The sequence below is a fragment of the Mandrillus leucophaeus genome, unplaced genomic scaffold, assembly GCF_000951045.1.
Source record: "Mandrillus leucophaeus isolate KB7577 unplaced genomic scaffold, Mleu.le_1.0 Scaffold35, whole genome shotgun sequence".
NCBI lineage: Eukaryota > Metazoa > Chordata > Mammalia > Primates > Cercopithecidae > Mandrillus > Mandrillus leucophaeus.
In genome coordinates, this window is record NW_012103698.1 from 1,960,800 (window position 1) to 1,975,140 (window position 14,341).

Below are 14,341 nucleotides of genomic sequence, written 5' to 3' on the forward strand. Positions count from 1 at the left end.
ATATAAGAGATTCACTTTTCCCTTCAACAGAACTTCAACTTACAAACTAACTCCCAATCTCTTCTTCCATAAAAGACAGAGAGGAATTTAGACCATATCACTAAATGCAAAAATATTTAAGAGAAAAACATCAATAACCCAGACAGAATTGCTGTTGGGTAACTATTTCCCCTCAAATTCTGCAAAGTTTCTTGCTCTTTTCCATATTAATTCCTCTATGAGTGGATTAAAAGAACCATTTACTTTAGCTAGTTGCATCTAGATATAAAAACTACACAAAGCATAGGATATTCCTATTTCAAATTCATTCAACCTAAGCCAATAAAAGAAATACTTTAACTAAAAAGTTTATAAAAATATTAGAGCCCTAAACAAATATGCCTCCTTGTTTCTATTTCAATCAGTTCATGTCCAGGAATTAAATAGATCCTGATTCATTAGTGATTTTTACTAGACAAAAGGAGATGAAGTCTGCTCATCTGTCTCTAATTAAAAAGCAGCACCCCTGCACCCCACAAAAGGACCATCTGCATTTGGGGCTCCCTCCTCAAAGATGTGCACCCCTAGCTCTCAGCACACAGGTCAGGTTTCCTCCCATGCCCATCTTAGTGGCTCAGAGCTCCAGTCTTACCTGCATTACTTTAGTATCCTTCAGCCACCACTCCACTTCCATTCTAATGTTTTTGAGTATTTTGAGTCACAATCTCCAGTTCCACTAAACTATCAGTTAAGACTGTTCAAGTTCTCTCTCAAGGTTATCAGTTATTGTTTTTATTAATATTCTGCTTACAAAACTGCATATATTTTCAGTGATTTACCCCAATCCCGTATTAACCATGAGCTCTATTAATTTAAGTGTTCAGTTTTGCAGCATGCAGAGGTTTTCAGGAATACGTGTATCATGTTACAATAGAAACACCTATATTGTTATCCTGATATACTTATAATCCTGTCACAACCACAAAGTTATATAAATAGGTGTACAGTAATAAAGCAGCTAGTAACATCTAAGCCTTACCTGGTCTCTGGCTCACTGGTGGACTCCCATTAATTCCTGAGAGTATAATAGGAACAGAGCCCAGAGATGAAGTTGGTGTGGTCACCATGGAGGAAGATGCAGCTGTAGTCACCACGACTAAGGAGGTGGAGGCAGTGGAAGCAACAGGAAGAGTTATGGTTGGAGGAGATGCTACCAAAGACTTAGGAAAAGCAACCGAAGCCACAGGGGTAGTTATCCCAGTGGTTTTGGTAAGGTTCACAGTGGCTGTAGACTGGGTAGATGTTACAGGGGTGCTGGTATTAGTTTCAGAGACCTCAACAACCCCTGTAGTGGTGGCACCAGAAGAATAAGTAGTTTCTTTAGTTTCCACGTCAGAAATAGCAGTCATAGGTGTCACAGCAGTAACATTTTCTAAAAACACTTGAGGGGTGGTAGTAGTGACAGCAGCAGTCACAGGGCTGCACACCTGAACTGGCTCAGAAGAAACCACAGGTGTGACGACCATTACTGGAGAAGGTCTGATACTGAACTTCTGTGTCCCTGCCAGGGTTTGGGGTGTGCTAACTCCAGGTATCTTCTGCTGCAAGGCTCCAACTTTACTCATCACAAACTGTGTGAACACACCACCAGGAGAGGGTCGAGCCGCTGCAAATAGAAATTTGCAGGTCAAAAATCTTCAGTTCTCATATTTTATCCTCTCAGTGACTGTGCTTACCGACATTTATTGTGCACCACTGGGTCAATTTCTTACAGGTACTACCTACCTGTATTATTTGTGCCAATTTCTTTTTTTTCTTTTTTAAGATGGAGTTTCTTTCTGGTTGCCCAGGCTGAGTACAACGGCATGATCTCGGCTCACTGCAACCTCTGTCTCCGGGTTCAAGCAATTCTCCTGCCTCAGCCTTCCTGAGTAGCTGGGATTACAGGCATGCGCCACCACACCTGGCTAATTTTTGTATTTTTAGTAGAGATAGCGTTTCTCCATGCTGGTCAGGCTGGTCTTGAACTCCCGACCTCAGGTGATCCGCCTGCCTCGGGCCTCCCAAAGTGCTGGGATTACAGGCGTGAGCCACCACACCCAGCATCTGAGCTAATTTCTGCTCTCAGAAATCAAACGTTTGCCTTGACCAAAAACAAATCTCAGTTCTAATGGAGTGTTCCAGGCCGGACACAGTGACTCACACGTGTAATCCCAGCACTTCAGGAGGCCGAGGCGGGCAGATCATGAGGTCAGGAGTTCGAAACCAGCCTGGCCAACATGGTGAAACCCCAACTCTACTAAAAATACAAAAATTACCTGGGCATAGTGGCGCATGCCTGTAATCCCAGCTACTCAGAAGGCTGAGGCAGGAGAATGGTTTGAACCCAGGAGGTGGATGTTGCAGTGAAATGAGATAGTGCCACTGCACTCTAGCCTGGGAGACAGAGCAAGACTCTGTCTTGAAAGAAAAATTAAAAAATTAAATAGAGTGTTCCTACTAAAATTCTTTTGACTATGCAATATATTCAACCTGTCAGGATACTAAAAAGACAATACAGTAGCAAAAACTTCATCACCTAAAACAGATAAAAGAGAATGAGAGGGTTTGTTTCCCCCGATTTCTAATGTAAAAACTTATTTCTACCATTTCCTCCTGTCTGAGCACTCTCACCTCTTTACAGTTGTGCTATTATGCGATGCTTATGTATTACATATTCCTAAAATATATAAAGACGTTTCTCAAAAGAGATCAGGATAGGATTGCTTTTTTTTCCCCCTTAATCACACCTGAAGCTGCTTTAATAAAAGGTAAAATCGGTTCTTTTTTTTTTTTTTGAGATGGAGTCTCACTCTGTCGCCAGGTTGGAGTGCAGTGGCACGATTTTGGATCACTATAACCTCTGCCTCCCAGGTTAAAGTGATTCTCCTGCCCCAGTCTCTCGAGTAGCTGGGACTACAGGCGTGTGCCACCACTCCCGGCTAATTTTTGTATTTTTAGTAGAGATGGGGTTTCACCATGTTGGCCAGGATGGTCTCGATCTCTTGACCTCGTGATCCGCCCGCCTCGGCCTCCCAAAATTGCTGGGACTACAGGCGTGAGCCACCGCACCCGGCCAAAATAGGTTCTTTTAAGGCAAACAATAAATATCTTCTATCTTCACACAACTCTAGCCATTCAGCCAGAGATTTCAACTGACATTCTTACTTAACATTCCTAATAGATTTGAAACAACAAAAAGAGAAATTCCATAAACCAACTACAGATACTCTCAATGCTAAAACACCAATACTTCAATAAGGTAATTTATTATAGACTTCAGCATTTAAATGTTAAGGAAAAGAGAGATTTTCATTCATAGAACCGAGATGAATGGAATAAATCAACATTTCCAAAACTGTATTTATAGGAGCTTTCCACTTTAAGCCTATACTACTTACCCCACTAGCTTTTGCTAGCTCCTTGGTTTCGTAAGTTTAAGAAATACCAACAGAAGCATTTACACAGCACCAGGAAGAGTTCAGCAAGATGCCAAAAACACCAGTACTCATAGGAAAATAGTTAACTACTTTTAATTTAGTAAAATATTTTAGTAAATAATTTAGTAAAATGGTAAAGTATTTTTAAATACCTTCCCTTTTTAGAAACAAAATTAAAATCCTGTCTTTTCTACATTAATAAAAACCAGTAAAAACCTTAAAAATAACCGTAAAACTTGCCTTCAGGTCAGTATTATTAAAATATAAAATAAAAATTTAAAACAAAGAAAACTATAAAACAATTCAATTCATCTAATATTGCAGGTTATTAGAAGTTAACCCCAATCAATCAAAAAAGTCCGGGCAAGACAGACATCAAGAATAAGAATAATGCCAAATTACATATTTCTCTAACTTTTACAACCTCCATACCTGTTACCTACTGTCCCACCACAAAGTCATAGGCCTTTCCAAACTATACATACACCCTAACTTACCAATTGGCCGTTTTGCTGGGACAAACGCCTTCAGATTCTTCCCAGGGCGATTTGTTGCAGTGCCAGAGGAGGATGCCATTTTGGAATTGGATGTTGAAGGCAACAGGGTACGTGGTTTCCTGGATGCAGCCACCTTGGCATTGGATGCTACCTTGGAGATGACAGTACTGAGGGTTGAGAGGTCCAGGACTGAGGGTCGCAACCTGCCTGTGATATAAGCAGCTAGCCTATTGGCTGGATGCAATGCCCCCATCTGTCCCAATAGCAACTTAGCCTGCGGGTAACTCTTACCATTAACCTGAAACAAGTGGCAAAGAGAAATTCTGTAAAGATAAAATTCTCTTGCTAACTCCTCTCCCTTGACAGGGGCTTCATTTTTACAAGTTTTTATAAGTCTATTTTTCAGATTTAAAAGGGAAGAAGAAGTAGACTTTTTCCATTGAGAATAATCTGAGTAATCAGGAGATAGAAAAATGCTGTCATCTGATATTCTGAACTAATCTCATCGCCTTCATGTTGTAGTTTGAAAACAGAGAATCAGAAACTCATCATTTCTGCATCCTAGGTATGTGAAAGTTATCATCAAATCTAAACAACTAGAATTATCCAATTGTTTTCCTCATAAATAAGCCATTCTTGTTAAGCTATTAACCTCATCGGCAAAAATGAGTAACTGTGTCCCACAGAATCTCTCTGATAAGACCAGAGAGGCATAATGAAGCTCTCACACAAGGGTCCTTTCAAGCATCCTTCATATTTGAAAAATATAAGTGAAATCTACTTTAAGTTATAGAACAAATCATTGTTGCAATAATCTAAGCCACAATTACCTCACAGTTGTTAATTTTCAAAAAGCTTAGTTTTGAAAATACTATTTTCATCTGTTGGATAAAACATGGGTTCAAAATGAATGTTGGTAGAAACTCATTCTAATCCTAGATATAATTAACTAAACGGTCAGAAGAAAGTGAACTAACAAATGAAGTAAAGATTCCCTCTGCTGCCTGAGTTGATTGGACTGCCCATCACGGGTACCAGCACAGTTGTTTTTTGTGGGGGTTGATTTCTTCTTTTTTTTTTTTTTTTAAAGAAAGAAAACAGGAACTTCCCAAGTCTCTACCCATGTTCTCTAGGTCATATTGCCAGGCAACTCTAGAGAAGATAACCTTTTCTACATCGCCTTTTCACCATTTAAAAGCTGGGGGTTGGGGGAGACGGAGTGAGGTAGAATCTACTCTCTAACAGGGAATTGGTGAGGAGACTAGCTACAGCAAGCAACTCCATCTTCAGAGACACAAAATTACTCTTTGCTACTTTGGTAAAATTATGATTATTCCCACAGAGATCAAGAATATCTCTGCCTTGAGTTTGGTACAAAGAATGTGATCATTCCCCCTGAAAGTAAACTTTACTGTAACTTTTTAGGCTATATGGAAACAGGTCAGATACCCTCCCGGCTCCCTTGGGACTGTGCTGAAGCCTACTCTGTAGCTTCCCCAAAGTTTATCTTACAGTTGCCTGACTGCCTATATAGACACATTCTATGGTGGCTTTGTGAGTCCTGGGTAGAAGAGAACAAAAAATTTCCATGCTTGTATTTTAGGGAGCCTGGTCTCACTAGAAATTATATCAGCCAAACCTTTGTTTTCAAAGTGTCAATCAATAAATAAGGTAGAGAAAATACTGTTCTCCTCATCAAGAGTGTAAGAAATATCAACAGAAGTATTTACATAGCATGCACAATAGTAAACTGCAATAAAAAGTTTTTAAATTAAGTAGATCAATCTTACAATTTTTTCTTTTTTGAGATGGAGTCTCGCTCTGTTGCCCAAGCTGGAGTGCAGAGGCACAATCTCAGTTCATGGCAACCTCCGCTACCCAGATTCAAGCGATTCTCCTGCCTCAGCCTGTTGAGTAGCTGGGATTACAGGCGTGCACCACCATGCCTGGCTGATTTTTCTATTTTTAGTAGAGATGGGGTTTCACCATGTTGGTCAGGCTGGTCTTGAACTCCTGACCTCACGATCCACCTGCATTCACCTCCCAAAGTGCTGGGATTACAGGCGTGAGCCAGCACACCCAGCCTAGATCAATCATATTATTAATGGAGAAGTCCTTAGTGACTTAGAAGCAGCCAATCTAATGAAAGTCAAGTCGCAATAATATCAGGCACTTCCACACATTTGCTACTTTAATATGTTTTTTTTGTTTGTTTGTTTTGTGTTTTTTTTTTTTTTTGGAGACAGTCTCCCTCTGTTGCCCAGGCTGCAGTACAGTGGCACAATCTCAGCTCACTGCAATCTCCACCTCCCAGGTTCAAATGATTCTCCTGCCTCAGCCTCCCGAGAAGCTGGGATTACAGGCCCGCGCCACCATGCTGAGCTTTTTTATTTTTAGTAGAAATGGGGTTTCGCCATGTCAGCCAGGCTAGTCTCAAACTTCTGACCTCAGGTGATCTACCACCTCGGCCTCCCAAAGTGCTGGGATTACAGGTGTGAGCAACCGTGCTCAGCTAGAAAAACCTTTTTGACTATGACATTAATTCAGAACATCTCGTTTCAAATTTTCTATATGCCAGTATAATTTTACTAATATAACCTGCGTGAATTACTAAATATCAAGGATAGAGATATTTGTCCTACAACGATTACACTGACAAAACCCCTATGAATCAAATAAAGAAAATATATAATTAAGTAAATATGGCTCAATTTTTACTCTTGTACTTAAATAACACCTTACTAAATTAAAATTTTCAGCTGGGCATGGTGGCTCACACCTGTAATCCTAGCACTTTGGGAGGTCAAGGTGGGTGGATCACCAGAGCTCAGAAGTTCGAGATCAGCTTGCACAACATGGCGAAACCCTGTCTCTACTTAAAAAAAAAAACCAAGAAACAAAAAAAAAAAAACCACGCACACACACACAAAATTAGCCAGGTGTGGTGTCACATGCCTGTAATCCCAGCTACTTGGGAGGCTGAGGCACAAAGAATCGCTTGAACCCAGGAGGCAGAGGTTGCTGTGAGCCAAGATTGCGCTAAATAAATAATAAATAAAATTTTAAAAATGAAAAATTTCCCCAAGTTTCTAAACATACATTGCCTATCTTTAAGTCAATTTCATCTTCCACTTACACCTAACCATTCTAACCATGGTTTTGTTTTGAAACCTATCTACTAATAATAAATTCCAAGAGCTAGACTGAATCCCTGATTATCCTTGCTTTATTGTCAAAGTATCACTAGAGCCCGCAGGCAATAAAGTTTATGAAGAGTAACTTTCTGGGAAGATTAGAAAGAAAATTATAAACTAATACAAGGCTCTACATTTCTGTTCATAAATGTGACAAAAATTCACTCTAGGTATGCATCTAAACTAGGCCTATTACAAAAAGAGATAATAATTTTGTCACCCAGTTCCCAGGAAATGTAAAGATAAAGGATATCAGGACCATAAAGGGCTCTGAAAAATCATGATGCTACCTAGGTATAAAAAGGTGCTATACCCAGATTAAAGATAATTCTCACCTGGATAAGCCCAGATGTACTTGAACTGGGTTTACGTTTATAGGCCACAAGCTTCCCTGCAGGAGAAAGCCCTGCATAAAAAGGCAGACCTTTGCCTCCATGTAATCTCTCCCTCACTGAATCCAGGGCATCTGTCTGCACAGGAGAGATATCCTCCATTTTCCCAGGGGACAATGGACCATCAGGAGTCTCTGATCCAGATTTCTCAGCCATATCATCTTGGTCTTGACATGATGGCATAGAGATTTTCACACGAGAAGAATAAACAGGAGGGTTCTTCTCACCCCGGCTCTTTCGCTGAGAAGCCAACTCAATGATGAAGCTGCCCACCTTAAGTGATTGTGGCATGTTGCTATTGATGTGCTGGGATAAGATGCTCAAAATCTTGTTCCGATCCTCCTCCCAGTTGCAGTCTGAGATGATCTCAATCAGTTTGGTGGGACCACCAGGTGACCTCTGATGCATATAAGAAGTAGAAGAGGATTCCCCTTCATTGCAGGGAGACTTCCAGCTCTTTTCTGATGGAAAATAATAATAATAAATAAAAAGTTGAAAGATTTCTGCATCCCAGCATTTTGTATGGAACTCTGAAAAAAACTGCCACATTCTCATGTTCTTTCACAGTAGTAATTTAACATGTATTAACTTTCACAATTTGGGAGTTTTCCAGGAAGAAAAAGTTCCAGAGAAAAAGACTATAATAGTCCTCATTATCCTGGTGACTGGGCTCTAACAGGGAGCTCCCTTAACACTGCTCTAAATGCCACAATTATTACAGTAGAGTTAGCTTGCAAAGAAACCATGACCTATAACCAAGGTTAAGCTTCACTGGTATAGGTTACTATTTTGCTATCCATATAGGCAAAGTGAAGCTACTTACAAGATGCTTTGAAACATGTAAAGATTAGAGTCAATCCTAAAGAACAGCAGGAAAAATAGTATTCTGATTTTTCTTTTTTTTTTTTGGGAGACGAAGTCTAGCTCTGTCATCAGGTTGGAGTACAGTGGCGTGATCTCGGCTCACTGCAACCTCTGCCTCCCAGGTTCAAGTGATTCTCCTGCCTCAGTCTCCCAAGTAGCTGGGACTACAGGAGTGCGCCACCACGCCCAGCTAGTTTTTTATTTTTAGTAGATACGGGGTTTCACCATGTTGGCCAGGATGGTCTTGGATCTCTTGACCTCGTGATCTGCCAGCCTCAGCCTCCCAAAGTGCTGGGATTACAGCGTGAGCCACTGCACCCAGCTGTAGTATTCCGATTTTAAGTGCACTCTACCTCTAATTTCTACTGCAAATACTTCTGAATTAATTCTGTGCTTCTAGATACGATTGCTCCATTTCTACATTGTATGCAGACCACTCAACTCCCCAAAGTATTCTATCCATGGCAACATGTTGACTAGATACGTATTTCACTAGACTCCTGGATTTCCTTAGTACAGCTTCCCAGTGAGTGTACTGGTATGTTAAGGGCCCCCACAATCCTCTCCGGGTGCTCACACTTTCAGGCAGGTTCCCTCCACCCTAGCAGCCTCCTCCACTTACCTCAATGTGCTATAGAAACATTATAATTATTTGTATGTACCATGACATTTTTTAAGAAGTTAGGAAGCCCTGCTGCTTAAGTGTCAGAAGTCTCAGGAAGCATAACCAAAAACAAATTGTTAACTCCCTGTCCACTACCTCTCATCAAAGTAATTCTGATAGTAGCCTCGACTAGTAAATCACAGTAATATTCCCTTCCTTTCTCCTTCTAGATTTCCCCAGAGGTGGCAGTGATGGAGGACCAATAGCTAATGATGCCAATATTGCTGAGGTTTGGAAAGAAGTTAAAAAAAAAATTCACTGACCTCATCCTAAATGTCTCTTGCAACAACATGCTATATCAACATGAACGAATTTTCTTTTATTTTTGAGAGCAGGAGTGTTAACAGACCAAATAATGGGAAAAAAACCTTTTACTTATTGTCCTTGTTTTTGGCATAAGTTTCAAACAGGGTAAGCAGACATATTCTGAATTGATGGTTTGGGTTTTCTCCCATTATTAATATAATCTAGATCTGAATAATTTCTACCAAATGTTAAGATCTAGTGTTCATTCTGACCTTGTAATTTATCAGAATCATCCTCCAAGTCACAGGTGAGTTGTTTTAAGGGCTGCTGTTCACAGTCAGGTTCCTGAAGGAGACAGTAACACAGAAATACTTTAACTTAACATATATTCAATACCCACAGAAACTTGGACAAAAGCATTAAATCTCTCATGGAAGTTTAAATCATTAGAATGATTAAAATGTCAACAGCTTCAATCCACATCCACAGCTACACTACTATCATATAAAACCCTGGGCAAAAACACGTAGCTTTGTTCCCTAATGTCCCTGATAGTAACTGAGTCATCAAGAAAATAATTCACATTGTACTTTATAGTACAGAGGGAAACATATTTATTTGCTGTTAAACAAAACAAACTGCAGCTATTCAGAAAATTCACCAATTGAGGCCAGTCTCGGTGGCTCATGCCTGTAATCCCAGCATTCTGAGAGGCCAAGGTGGGCAGATCACTTGAGCCTAGGAGTTCAAAACCAGCCTGGCCAACATGGCAAAACTCCATCTATACAAAAAATACAAAAGCTTAGCCACAAATGGTGGCACACACCTATAGTCCCAGTTAGTTGGGAGGCTGAGACGGAAGGATCGCTTGAGCCAGGGAGGTGAAGGTTGCAGTGAGCCGAGACTGCGCCACTGCACTTCAGCCTGGGTGACACAGTGAGGCCCTATCTCAAAAAAAAAAAAAGAAAGAAAGAAAATTTGCCAATGTGGAAGGATGCACACCCTAATAATTACAGATAAACAAATAAAACCAGAATTTTAAAAAATTACTCCAGGATCAGAAAGAATAATACTTTTTAATTTACCAAATCCTCTATTAACAGGCATTCTGCCTCCAATTTCTCATTAGTGAGGACAATAGTGCACTGAACAGTCATATATATGTGTATGTTTGAGTAAACACACATACACGCACATATCTTTGTGCCCTCATGCTATGTACACTTAAAATTTAGGGTCAAAAAGATATGTACATTTAAATTTTTTTGTTTTTGTCATTATTAACAAATTGCTGTTTAAAAGAAAACTGCTGATTTATACCTTTAGTGGTTTTCTGGGTAGTCACCACTGACGTTGAGGTGGCAGTACAAGTGAAGGTGGAGCCCCAGTCATCAGCTGAACCATGGAAAGGGAGAGGTATAGCCTAACTACAAGGGTAACTGGAATCAGAAGTTATTCTTTAAATTATCTGTGAATGTGTGCCTCAAGTTTCTCATACCAGCTTCCTCCATGGGTTGGAAAGATTGCCACCTAGACTCTTTTATCATTCCACTTTCACTAATCAGGAGAGACTGCCCTCTTTCCTTAGTTCCAATTTTTTTAAGTGAAAGCAAATTAAGAAAGTAGAGGAATAGGCTGGACATGGCGGCTCACGCCTGTAATCCTAGCACTTTGGGAGGCCAAGGTAGGCGGATCACCCGAGGTCAGGAGTTCAAGACCAGCTTGGTCAACATGGTAAAATTCTGTCTCTACTAAAATATAAAAATTAGCCGGGCATGGTGGCGTCCGCCTGTAATGCTAGCTACTCGGGAGGCTGAGACGGGAGAATCGCTTGAACCCCAGAGACAGTGGTTGCACTCTAGCCTGGGCAGCTGAGCGAGACTCCATCTTTAAAAAGAAAAAAAAAAGGAGAGGAATAAAAAAATGGTTACTCCATAGACAGAGCAGCCCTTAGTTCCAATTTTTAAAATCCTAGGAAAGGAGTCTGAATGGTTCATCTTGGATCAGACACCATCCTTTGACCCAGAACACTGTTACCAAGGAGGCAAGAGATGTAGGATAATGGCAGTTTCCATTTAATCTATGTAGTTAACGTATTAATAGCAGATTTTGTTCTGGGCAGATAATAATGAAAGCTAGTGTTTACAGGGTATTTAAAATGTACCAGGCACATGCTGACCTAAGCATTTTACATATATGTAAAATGTCTCCCTAGACAGGCCACAGAAGATAAACAGCAAATTTAAATGAAGGACTAAAATACCTCCCACCTCACAATGAGTAAGTATTCACTTGGTTATCTAAAAATTTATCAGCTCTTGCATTAGCAGAGGATATAACCATCTAGATAGCATTACGTGGCTCAAATAAATGACAGACTGAGTCTTTCGGGTGCCACAGGGTATAATAAGGATAACAGGCCAGGCACAGTGGTTCACGCCTGTAATCCCAGCACTTTGGGAGGCCAAGGTGGGCGGATCACGAGGTCAGGAGATAGAGACCATCCTGGCTAACACGGTGAAACCCTGTCTCTACTAAAAATACAAAAAATTAGCCGGGCGTGGGGGCGGGCGCCTGTAGTCACAGCTACTCAGGAGGCTGAGGCAGGAGAATGGTGTGAACCGGGAGGCGGAGCTTGCAGTGAGCTGAGGCTGGGCTACAGCACTCCAGCCTGGGGGACACAGCAAGACTCTGCCTCAAAAACAGGATAACAAAATGGATTTTGGGGGCTTTTTCTTTTTAAAAAAAAAAAAAAAAAAAAAACGACACCTTTGGTGTCAAGTATACTTAGTCTTAAATCCTGGCTCCACTGCTTGCTAGCAATATAACTTAGGCCTTTATTGCCTCATGTGTGCAATGGGGATAATACCACCAACCTCATATGGTTAAATAAGGTAGTACATGTAACTGCACAGCACACTGGCACACTACCTGACACATGGTGAACAGTAGCAGGATCAAATGGGAGAATGTATAATTGCCCAGTTGCAGTTACACAAAAAACTCTCATTGGTGTTATTACTTCTCAAATGTCCTGCTTCCCCACATGTTAAAGAGATGCCTAATTCCATTTCTTAAAATTGAGAAAATGATCTTATTAACCAAGTTTCAGTTAGTACTGGGATCAAATGTCATAGTGTATAATTAGGATTATTTACTATGAATAACTTTACTTTGAAAAACTAACTTCTTCTGTCTTTATTCATAAAAGTTTGTCCTTCTTAAAAATTAATTCATGGGTATTTTAAACTGGAGACTAGGGAGTCCCTAAAAGTCCCTAAAAGCCAGATCTACCTCCTGAAAGCTGGGAAAACAGAAGTTTTTTTTATCCAAAATGAAGTAACAAAGTAAAACTAGTATATTAACTACTTTAAAAACATGATGCTTTTTCTGTCTTTCCTTCTACCTCATTGAGTTTAAAGAGTTTTTATTAAAATGTTTAAAATAATTATGAGAGAAATTATTTTAAAATATACTAAAAAGGTCATTAAAAATTTCTCTGCATACATACATAGATGTTTATTCTACTAGCTTAACTACGTAATTTTTTAATATAGGTAACAAAGTTTTTATTTATCATGAGATCTGAAATTAGAATTTATAATTAAAGTGGTCATTAATAATGTGTTAATAATTTTAAATACTGTTTATAGGTTCTAAATTACATATGATTTACATTTTTAAATTACTGTCATCCTTATTTTGTTTTAAAATACAGGAGTTTTTAAGAAGAACTGGCATTAATGTTGCCCTTAAGAATGTCTTTCATCCTTAATTTTCCACGGAATGAAAAATGCAGGAGAGAAAATTGGTTGGATGTCCTTTGTATTTTGCTCTCCACTTAAGGATAACATTATTCTCTTTATCTCTGCAAAATAATCACAAATACATGACTTATAACATAGTTTCTTCTTTTTACAGCCTCAGCGTTTACTTGCCTGGTAACAGCACTGGAATATTATTTAATGCTCAAATTGCTGCAACTATTGGCTTCTTAGGACACTAAACGAGGAGGGATTTACTTTTAATATTATCATTTGCAGCAAAGACTTACTACACAAGATAATGCAAAGTATATAATGGACTAAAAGAGGAAGTGTTTCTGAATGGGAAGACACATTTTGTCTTTATTGTGTGCATGTATGTCTTTATTATATCCAAAAAAGCTGTCATTCAAACCTGATTGATTTATTTGAGATAGAAGGGCATGTTTTCCTTTCCTCTTGATAATTCATAGAAATTGAACCAATTTTCTTGTGTTTGCTTGAACGACTGCATAAATCATATAGGATTTTGTTGGTACAGGCTGCATATTTGAAAACTATTCCCTATTATTGAGTTAACTTTCTTCATAACCAGTGCATAATTACATTTTTCTTTCTTTTCCTTTGAGATGAAGTTTTGCTCTTGTTGCCCAGGCTGGAGTGCAATGTGGCCTCAGCTCAGTGCAACCTCGGTCTCCTGTGTTCAAGTGATTCTACTGCCTCAGCCTCCCAAATAGCTGGGATTACAGGCGCCCAACACCACGCCCAGCTAATTTTTTGCATTTTTTCTAGGGATGGGGTTTCATCATGTTGGCCAGGCTAGTCTCGATCAGCCCACCTCGGCCTCCCAAAGTGCTGGGGGCAAATGTGGCCGGGTGCAGTGGCTCACGCCTGTAATCCCAGCACTTTGGGAGGCTGAGACGGGTGGATCATCTGAGGTCAGGAGTTCAAGACCAGCCTGGACAACATAGTGGAACCCTGTCTCTACTAAAAATACAAAAAAATAGCTGGATGTGGTGGCAGGCACCTGTATTTCCAGCTACCCGGGAGGCTGAGGGAGGAGAATTGCTTGTACCTGGGAGGCAGAGGTTGCACTGAGCCTAGACCGTACCATTGCACGCCAGCCTGGGCAACAAGAGCAAAACTCCATCTCAGGCCAGGCACGGTGGCTCACGCCTGTAATCCCCGCACTTTGGGAGGCCAAGGCGGGCGGATCATGAGTTCAGGAGATCGAGACCAGCCTGGCTAACATGGTGAAACCC

The 14,341-nt window shown here is 40.1% G+C and overlaps 1 protein-coding gene across 1 annotated transcript in view; it reads right to left on the minus strand.

The window, feature by feature from the left end:
- The window catches only part of MGA (MGA, MAX dimerization protein), a 104,950-nt gene that overhangs the window by 25,327 nt on the left and 65,282 nt on the right, over positions 1 to 14,341 (minus strand). Inside the window, exons 12-15 of the mRNA XM_011989336.1 lie at positions 9,588 to 9,660; positions 7,485 to 8,002; positions 3,956 to 4,106; positions 1,019 to 1,645 (exon numbers count right to left, since the gene is read on the minus strand). Coding sequence (XP_011844726.1) covers positions 1,019 to 1,645; positions 3,956 to 4,106; positions 7,485 to 8,002; positions 9,588 to 9,660 — 1,369 coding nt within the window. The remainder of the gene's footprint in view (positions 1 to 1,018; positions 1,646 to 3,955; positions 4,107 to 7,484; positions 8,003 to 9,587; positions 9,661 to 14,341) is intronic.